We start from the raw sequence: 10,154 nt of genomic DNA, 5'->3' as shown, positions 1-10,154 counted from the left end.
GATCACTTATTTCTATTGTTTTCTCTTGATCCAGACCCGTGCAGTGAAGAAGGGAGGTGGGTGATGGCTGCACAACAGAAGTGCTCTTGGGTCTAAGAAGTGCAGACTCATCCTCCTGCCTTGTGGATTGACCTTCATGGTCAGAGAAAGGTATAAGTGCTGCACTTCCATTAAAATGCATCTCGAAGCAAAATACACTCAACAGCATAAATAATTGAATGCTATAACCAAATGACAAATAAAACAGCCTAATAGCAAAGGATGTAGGGTGCTTGTACTGCATTAAAACAGATCAGGTCTGAAGTGACTGAATTATGCTTTGTCAGGAAGAGAGAAACATCAATATAGCGAGGCAAACTCTGCCCCATCCAGATACCACAGGCTCAGTTCTCTGCCAAGGACTGTTCTTAGACTGTGTCGCAGTAGTGTGGGCAAAGTGGAGAAAATCACATTAAGGACACTCCTAAGCTGCTCTCAACATTTGTCTGTGCCATCTGCAGCATATCTTGCTGGTAATTCACGCTGATGGATATTGCTCGAGAGTCTTTTACTCTCGTCTCACATCCATGAGGTCCCATTCCCCGGGAATGGCTTGCCAAAGGATGTTGTTTTCCATTAGTTCAGCCACATGATGATGTGGGGGGGAATAAAACGAGGCTTAAGTTAATTCCTTTGTTACATACAGTGCTGTGAGAAGAGCGTTTTAAACGTTTTCAGTGAAGCGAGATGTGCTTAACATTTTTCCTGAGCTTGCAGTTGCCCCGGGCGAGGGGGTGACCTGGAGGCTGAGGTGTCACTGCTGAGGTGTCACTGTGACCTGGGGACCAGGCTGGGCGTTCCTTGCCCCGGCTGGAACGATTTGAGTGCCACCGTGTGGTGAATTCAGGCCACGATTTCCATTTTTAATTGCGGTTATTTGGATCAGCCCAGGTCACACCGTTCATGACCTGAAGCATTCCACCCACGGGTGACATCCTGTTATTTATTGATTTTGCGATATTCCTGGGGTTTCTTTCTCTTCTCCAAAATATCTAGTGCAGGGGGGTGCAAGTTCCTTTGCCTCTTGCTGTGTGATCTCCACACATCCCAGCTTTAAGCAAAAGAACATCCATTCTCCAGCTGTACACCATGAAAGGTTGAATTTCAGATTTTTTTTTCAGACGGTTGTCATTTACCCACATTCATGTACTTAAACTGCTAATACAGTTTAAATGGGCAAAGTTTAAGGAAGAGACCATTTGCCAGTTTTTACTGTTCTCCAGGTCCCTTAGGGCATTACAGAAATTACTGTTTTACTGATCAAAATGAAAGAATACAAATATTTTTTTAAGGGAAAATGGTATAAAAATGCATTACAATGCTCTGGAGTAACCTTTACAGGGGGATCCACAAGGGTCATGTATTACATGGCAATAAATGATGGGCCTGTTGCTCCCTAAAGCTGGGGAAAAAAAGGTGGAGGAAACAGTATCAAATAGGAATATTTTCCTGCATTCCTACCTCCATTTGCCTGAACTTGCTGTGTTGGACACAAACTTTCCCTTCCAAAGTGCACAGGGTGGAGGTGGAAGATCCCAATTGATGCAGGGAGTCTGTAAGAGGCTGGGATCAAGCTCCCAGCTCTCTGGGCCCTGGATGTTGTCACAGTAAATATTGCATGGCAGTGTGAATAATGGATAAGCACTGAGGGTTTTTAAAACATTTACACTGGGTTTACAAGAGCCTTTTGTTTAATCAACCACTGCCAAGTCAGAATTCCTATGGACCAGTCAAAACCCCTCTTGCCCCTCAGTCACTGTGCAGTTTAACTCCTGTGGTGATGATGGAACTGTACTAAAGACACAGTTGATTCTCTCTTGGCAGGGCTTTGATCTGTGACTTGTGTAGGGAAAATCTTCTCCTAGGATTTAAAGCAAAAAAAACCCCACCAAACCAACTACTTTGACATCCCTTCAGATCATAAAAGAAACCCTCTTTTTACACATTAGAGAAGTTTCTGTATGACCAGCAGTGCATTTCTGCCTTTTAGAAGGGCTGTGATTCACATCCTTTTAGAAGAAGGAACTCTCAAAGGAATATGGATTTTGCCTGATACAAATTAAGCATTCCCTTGCTTCCTCTTAGATCAACTTAGTTTCGTGCTTAGCTGCTAACAACCATTTTAAAATCGTGGAAAGAAGTTTTTGGAAAGACCAAAACTCTGCAGTATTATCGTGTTTTCCTGAAGTGCAGGTGTGTGCAACTCAACCTCCCCCTCAGATGTCACATCAACTTTGAGTGCACAGTTGTGGGGTTGTTAAATATGCAGTCTCATGGAATCAGCTGCTTTAGTTTACTGGTTTGCAAAGGGAGTTTTGGTTTCAGTTGCCTACTTGCTACAGACACCCGTGGATAGATGATGTGTCAAACTATTGCTGATCACACAATTTACACAAGTCTCTGCTCTTCTGAAATCACCACAAGATGTAGAATGAGTTCCTTAATTATTTCTGCCTTACATAGTGTTCACTGGGCAAAAACACAGCCTAAATAATCCACCCTAGAACCTTAAAAAACTATCATTGCATGAGCTTTGCATACTAAGAAAGCACAGAAATGGGAAGACAAAGGCCAGACCTGCTGCCTCCCAGGCATAATCAACTACATAACAGTTGATTATGTAGTAAAACAAGAAGTGAAAACAGAGCATTAATAGATTCTGTAAAGAAGTAAAAATCACGCAGAGAGGTAGCTGATATGGCTTCTCCTTTTTTTTGGCATCATCTTTGCAACTCTAAGTAGGAAGAATACGAGGACATTAGGGAGACACTGCTTTTCCACATCTTGGGAACAATAAAAAGGTATTTCAGGGAAAGCTGTAGTCCAGGTTACAAGAAGAGTCATGTTCCTGCCACAAAATTACCATATTGAGGCTGTTGTTACTAAATTTGATGTCAAATTAATCTTGGGAAGTATATATTTTAGCCAATTTTGCTTCCCCAGAACATTCTGAAGTTACATGAATCAGACAACAGAATAAAAAACCCTCTCAAGTACACAGAGGTGGAACATCTTTATCACTGCAATTATTTATGGTCTTGTGTATGTGATCATAAGTGGTATTTTTCAGGTTGCCAAGTCTGGATATTCTGCATTTCCTCAATACAGTTTGATGACAAACTACACTGAAATATTTTATATGAATTTATTTCATTATTCCAGCTCAGTCCTCAATGGATTTTATGTATTTCTCATAGGCATCTTCAGTCATCAGTTCATCAAGTTCAGCAGGGTTTGCCACAGTCATCTTGATAAGCCAACCTGTGGTTAGGAAATTAAAAAGAAAGAGTTGCTAATATCCTACAAGGAAGATTCATTCCTGTTCCTGCCTTAGGAAAGCACTCCCAGCAGCACATCAGCCCTGGATCACCAGAGAATCAACTGGATTTTTGTGCAGGCAAAACAGCATTTCAGTATTTTAAAAAAATCAACAACCAACCAACCTGTCATAAGAAATGGCCTTTTGAGTCAGACCAATTGTCTAATTTAGTGCTGGCTCTGACAGTGGCATTAAGGAGACACTGTCTGGAAAGAAATAGAGGAGCCTGACCCCTCAGGATCATGAGCTGGTACAAGATCCAAGAAACAGAAATGCAGTCAAGGGAAATACATTTAAATTCAACCACAGTCTGTGTCTGAAAAGAACCCACTGTAAAACAGCTTGTCAGAGACAAGGCTGTGATAATGCTCTCATGTTAAATTTCACTGGGCTTGAACTATATTCCATTTAATATATTCCATTTAAGTCTCCACACCATTATATTGGAAGAATAGGAATTGCAGAGCCATTTATGACAGCAATAATCTCAGAGGTATTCGTTACTGGAAGATAAAAATGACATCTTACCATCTTGATAACAAGATTTATTGACAAGCCCTGGATTATCTGCAAGGGCACCGTTAATCTCAGTTACCTCTCCTGTGAGAGGAGAGTAGAGTTCACTAGCAGCTTTCACACTTTCCAAAGCCCCAAACTCATCTGAAACACAGAATAGGATTGAATGTTTTTCAGAGGAAAACACAGAGCACTTCAGTTCTTTTAGTCAGATGTCCTGATGATGATCCAAGCAGTGAAATGTCTTGATTTTGAGCAAGAAAATCTGTCAAATAATCTGTCACCCACTTTATGACAATGATCAGCAGTATAAAATTTGATGTTTATGCCTCTGAATTATTCTGGGGAATGTGCCCATCACTGGCTACTACAGAAGGGACAGAAATCCCTACATTTGGTGAATCCTTTGGCTAAAGCCCCACAGCACGTGATAGGATATCAGGTTGGAAGGAACAACATCCAGCCCTTGCTGCACGACACCTAAACCTGCCTTTTATGTACAATTTAAACCTTTCTATATATAACTTGGTTACAAAATAGACACAGCCACAATTTCAGGAATCCCACTTTTCCTTCAGAAACACTATCAAGTGTTGGATCTGCACTCACTGGAACACACACATTAGTACTGAGGAGCCCCACACTGGGAGCACCCAGCAGCTCTGCCCTTTCTCCTGTTTTGTAGGAAAGGGTGCCTGGAGCAATGTCAGCCCAGAGCAGCTCTAAGCCACAAGCAAACAAGGCAGAGGCTGAAGGAGCTGTCAGAAGAGTAGATAGGCATCAGCACAAGGGATCTGAGAACAGCTTGTTCTGGGAAAGCTTGGAATTAGACTAAGGCCAGAAAGAGGAGAAAAGAGGAGAACTTCAAAGGAAAAAGCAAAACTACAAGTTGGTTAATTAAAATCCTAAACAGAAGGACTTTTTGTCTAAGGGTCACCATTTAATGTGATACAGAGGATTTGGCCAAAACAGTCTGATACAACCTATTCCACAGGAAGGATGGCAGAAGAAAGGCCTCCTACTTTCCCTCATAATCTACATTCCTTTTTTGCAATGTCTGAAGCTCATGACAATCCTTCCTTCATATCCTAGTGAGGCAGCTCCCTGTGTGACACAGGAAAAGGCTTTTCCTTTCTACCTGTTCATGCTCCCTCTTCTTTAACATGCAAAATTACAGAACTGAATGGTGAAGAACGTAACAATTTGGACATTGCTAAGGAGCAAAACCCTGTGATTACATCTGATACCCCAAAATTACTGAGTCTGGATGTTTGTGGAAAAATTAGGGTTTGACATCAATTAAATGTTTCACATCGTGCAACTCACAAATGTGTTAACTGGAGAAGTACAAATAAATACTTGCAAGTCCAAATCAAAGCATAAATATCTTAAAAACAGATTATACATAAAATTATTAAAAGAAATATTTCAAGTATTTTATTTTTAAATAAATTTCTTCACCATTCAAGCAGCAGATATTTTCTGCTACCAAGCACTGTCTGACAGAATTTGAAATTAAAGCAACCTCTTGTAGAAATACTGGAATTTATTTTGCATCCAGAAGCTTTATAATGGTATTAATGACCATAAATATTAATTCATAAAATTCATCTTTGCAAAGGAAGGGTGGGATGAATAGAATAATTACTTCATTAGCAACTAGAGCTGAAACTCACCGTGTTTACTCAATTTTGTCCCAATTTCTGGAAGACTACAGTAAACAACGTCTCCTAATGCTTCCTTAAAAGAAAAACAAAAGCATACCTTAAGGAAAGTATACATAGCAGAGAGCTGATACAGTAACTCTGGAATGTGTTTGTAAGTACTTTCTACATTTAGTTCTCATCTTTAAGCATTATGTGTTTTTCACTTTTTAAACACTTAACATGAAAAAAATGGATTGTTTTATCATGGCCCAAATGCCAAATTACTGCTTCTCTATTACAGTGCTAATAACCCTCAGGCTCAGTTTATATGCAGATTCCTTCTGGCAGAATGAGGAATAACATCTGCTCACCTTCTTAGCATCAGTCACAGTAACAACTGTTTCAAAGGACAAAGTTCCCAATGTTTTGAGGGAATTATCTTTTTGTTACAAAGCACAGAGGATTTACTTCCAGTGCAATCTGAAAGAAGGTTCAATGATTCCTTCGCAGAGACAGGGACGACTGGAGAGCTGTTAACACACTGTTAACACACCGTTTGCCCCTAATGGCTTAATTGGGACCCTTATCACCATAAGAATTGGCTCAGCTCTTCCCTGACACAGGTACCCTATCTCACCAAGTACCAGTTATCCCCAGAGAACTGAGATCACAGGAAATGCTGCTTGTCCTAAGAAACATTAATTCCACCTATTGACAGCTTGTCCCATTCACTTTTCTCACGTTTCACACCCAGGGAATCTCTGTACTGAATTTGCCTGTGGCCATTCCAAATCAATTACCTGCACCAGACCAAAACAAAAAATCCAAAGGAACTCCTGTGCTTGCATGAGAGGTATGTGCCATGTTGTACATCGATTCACAACTGTTCTTTAGCCAGAGGGATTTCACCATGGGAAATCTGACCTAAAAAAGCACATGATGTTCCCCTTCACACAGCCACGAAGGGCTCAGACCTAGAAGAACTGAAGGAATAAAGCTCCTCATCAAGTTCAGCTCTCCACAGGCTCAACCTGAAGCAATTAAGAACTTATCAGAATGCTAAGCAGCACAAATATCACCAACACTGTGACAGATCCAAGCCCAAAAATCGCGCTCGGTGTGTAACACACGCAGTTAAAACAGTAAAGAAACCATAGGTGTCCAAAGAGCAAGGCCAGGAGCAGATATGCCCAAATAAATACTGCAGGCCTGGGGGAGGAGGGATGGATCAATACCTGGGCAAAATCAGTGATTCCTACTGTTCCAATGCCATTAGCCACAGATATCCATTCGTGCTTGTCTGTGAACTTGCGGGCTGAAAGGAAACAAACTTGACATTTCAGGAAGAAGTGAAATGTTGCTGGGTTAAATACAGTAACACATCTGCAGGCTTAAACTGGGGGGGCTTTCTACTACAGCTCTGTTCATTTTTCTTGGGAAATCTCTTACACAGCACATACAATTTACAGAAGGCTCTTGTTCTGCTCAGTGACACGGCAGAAGCTCCCTGGGTGTCCTCCTGAGAGCATCACCAGTTCCTGTGCATTCATCTGGAGACTGAGACAGGACAGGAGCAAAAGGAGCGGCTCCACTTCCAACAAAAGGGTAACTCCGAAGCATATATGTGTATTTTACTCAGAGCTACACATTTCTACTATAGCATAGTGGTTTTTCAAACATATTTAGTGTTTCTTTCTGACAACCACTTCATTACAGCTGGGAAGGCCAATGTTAATGACTCAAGAAACAGTGTCAGTCTCACAGCATCTCATCCAAAGCTGTCACAGATCTGTGTAAAATTAAGCCAAATTAATAAAGGACAAAATCAGTCAAATCATGCTGACAACTGTTACTTAAGAGAATTAGCTCTCTGTTAATACAGTGACACTTTAGTTATTCTGTATCATTTTAAATTAAGCCTGTTTAAAACCTTGTAAAGTCACTTCACAGGAATGTTACAAACTCTCCATCCATTTTACATCTGCAAGATTCAAGACACCTTTATTAGAGGCAGTTGTTTTCACAAAGTCACATGGAGAGACTTCAAAAGAAGTAACTGAATCAGGAAACGTTTTTCTTGCTAACATTTTTACCTGGAACTTTTTTTACTCGGCATTTTCAGCTGCCTTGTCTGTTTTCTCACTTCCATGCAGTTTCCCCATAAATACCTCCTTACTTATTTTTAATTTTAACTAATTTATTTTTAATTTTAATTTTCACTTGCAGCCATCCAGCCAGGCAAGGGATGTTGCAGAAGCTGGATAACTTCTGAAACAGAGCTCCCTGTGTGATTAGTGCCAGGGTAGTGCAGCTGGACTTTCCTTTTGAGCTCAAAATTCTCCTCTCAGGCTCTTCCTCTGGGCTGGACTCTTTACAGCACCCACCAGAGAAATCACACTTCTGCAAATCCCAATTACATTTTGGCAAATCCCTTTATATTTTCTAAACTTGCACATGAAGAAAAACAGAAGTTCTCACTGTAGACCTGCTAAAATCTTTCCACTATAAGTCTGTCAAATTTTAAGCTGTTTCAATTGCAGGCATCCTCTTATTTGTTCAACAGAAGCAAGTCTCAGATAAAATGGTTTGTCTTTGAATAGGGCCTAAATTTTATAGCCCTCAATACAGCAATACATATTTTGCAAGTGGAGTACACCAAAAAATTGAGTAAAGTGTAAATATGAAGTATTTTTCCATGAATTATCACTCAAAAACCCCAGAGAATTTCAGATAGCATTATTAATACCTACAAAAACATCTCCTGACACACTCCAATGAACAGAATAAATCAAATGTCTTAAATCTTTTTAGGTCAAGACATTAAACCCACAGGAATTCTATTGGAAATGAGTAATGAACCATAAGAATGGAGAATGACACACAATCTCAAACCCAAGCTGAATATTTGTGATGTTACAAATGTCACACAGAAACCAACAAATACATTTTTATTTTGGATAATAATATTATACAAGATCTGTTTATAAAGCAAGGCTAATAAAAAACCAGAACACTTTCACATCAGTGGAATACAGCAGTAAAATGCTCTGAACAGTTGGAAGAGCACATTTCTTTCAGGATAAAAAAAAAACGTGAGAAATTAGGAAATCTAAGCATGCAACAAAAAACACCGTAGCTTAAGTAAAGGTCAAATTAAAAACAGTTAATAAGTAATCTCAAAATTTGAACTTTGATCTTATGTGATCAATCAACTCAGATGAATATGAATTGTCAAAATACCAAATCTCTCCCCTGCATTCTTTTTCAGAAGAGCAGCTGAATTTCCTCCAGCTTCATTCATTTCAACAGGACTTTGGTTTCAGCTTAACTAACACATTCTGAACTCAACCCTTCATTCAGTGTAACCTGCTTCTAATAGATACTTCATAAATATACATCTGAAGAGTGAACTCACACTCCCCCAAAGAGGCATACAAACTTTTTCCTCTCTGCCTAAAACAAAAGCACAGCTTGTTATTCCTTCGAGTAAACAATGGGTAGCTTAATCAGAATAGTGAAAAAGCTCAGACTGAATTTGGAAATAACAAGTAACAAACGTTATTCCTTTCACTTGCAGCAGAAGGCAGTTAAGCAGGTAGGTTTAAGACTGTCTGGAAGAAAACTGATGAGCTCTTCTCAGTGGCTGCATTACTTTTATGGCATATTTGCCTCCACACCTACTTTTTCAGCACTTCTGTTTGCTAGAGTAGGACAGATTCTGTTCTTCAGAGTTCTGTGGGCAACTTCCATTCAAAGAGAGCTTCGACAGCAGCAGATGCCTTCAGAATTAAGTACACAGAGCAAAACCACCCCAGGCACTGATGTGCGAGTCCATCTCCTGCCTTGCCCCTGGTACAGCTCTGGCTGCCAGAGCAAAACTTCTTCATCCCAAACAGGCTCAAGGCCCTGAAAACCTGGCTGGGGCTCCCCGGCCCTGGCTCTGCCCCCGCCAGACACCCCCTCCTGCCCCTTTCTTGCGCTGCTGGTGCTCCTTGGAGCTGTTTGGGGGCGACAATCCCAGGAAAATGTGAGCTGTGTTGGTCAAGCTGGTGCTCTCCGCGCTCGGCCCGCTCCTCAAAGCTGCTGCCTGGGGGAGACTGAGCCTCTGTGCTCAGAGGAGCGGAGGTGGAAAGTTTCCTGGCAACTGAGGGAGGTGAACCTGCTCCCGGCGGGAGCGGGACAAGGGGCAGGGACGAGCCCTGCGCGGCCTCAGCGCTATTGCGGGGCTCTCCCGGTACCCTACGAGGGGCCGCCAGGACACACGGCTGGGCGGGAGGGAGGGAAAGAGGGAAAGATGCAGGGATAGAAGGAGGGATAGAAGGAGGGATATAGGGCGGCTGCCGCCCGGCTGCCCCGCGCACACCGCACCGGCGGGCGAGGTCCCGCAGCCCACCCTGCCCGCAGCCTCCCCCCGGCGCTGTGCCGCACTCCCCCCGCTCTCCCGGCCGGCACTCACCGGACAGCAGCAGCGCCCCGGTGCGCAGCCCGCGGGCCGCGGGCACCCGCGGTGGCGGCGGGAGGCGCGGGCAGCGCGGCGCCAGCGCCAGCACCGGCCCGACCCGCCACAGCGCTCGCCACGCCATCTTTGCCGCGGGCGGGCGGGGGCGGCGCCGGCGGGAGGCGGTGATGGCGGC

At 42.5% G+C, this 10,154-nt stretch overlaps 1 protein-coding gene across 1 annotated transcript; it reads right to left on the bottom strand.

The window, feature by feature from the left end:
- Positions 1 to 3,170: 3,170 nt before the first annotated feature.
- Positions 3,171 to 10,132, bottom strand: GCSH (glycine cleavage system protein H). Its single transcript, XM_051801817.1, has 5 exons — positions 9,977 to 10,132; positions 6,756 to 6,835; positions 5,551 to 5,614; positions 3,887 to 4,018; positions 3,171 to 3,300 (listed from the first exon to the last, which is right to left on the bottom strand). The coding sequence occupies exons 1-5, from the start codon at positions 10,101 to 10,103 to the stop codon at positions 3,203 to 3,205; spliced, it is 501 nt and encodes a 166-aa protein (XP_051657777.1). The 5' UTR covers positions 10,104 to 10,132; the 3' UTR covers positions 3,171 to 3,202.
- Between the last annotated feature and the right edge of the window lie 22 nt (positions 10,133 to 10,154).

This window comes from Manacus candei, unplaced genomic scaffold (genome assembly GCF_025592945.1).
Source record: "Manacus candei isolate 608988 ecotype Guabito, Panama unplaced genomic scaffold, ASM2559294v1 h1tg000053l, whole genome shotgun sequence".
Taxonomy (NCBI): domain Eukaryota; kingdom Metazoa; phylum Chordata; class Aves; order Passeriformes; family Pipridae; genus Manacus; species Manacus candei.
The sequence above is the reverse complement of the archived record's forward strand: the minus strand, read 5'-3'. Positions and strand labels throughout refer to the sequence as shown.

Excerpts from the sequence above, each read along its gene's own strand:
- GCSH (XM_051801817.1), bottom strand. The coding sequence starts at position 10,103 with ATGGCGTGGCGAGCGCTGTGGCGGGTCGGGCCGGTGCTGGCGCTGGCG. Across the intron at positions 5,615-6,755 it reads GAATCACTGATTTTGCCCAG|GAAGCATTAGGAGACGTTGT; the intron begins GTATTGATCCAT and ends TTTTCTTTTAAG. Across the intron at positions 4,019-5,550 it reads GACAAAATTGAGTAAACACG|ATGAGTTTGGGGCTTTGGAA; the intron begins GTGAGTTTCAGC and ends TCTGTGTTTCAG.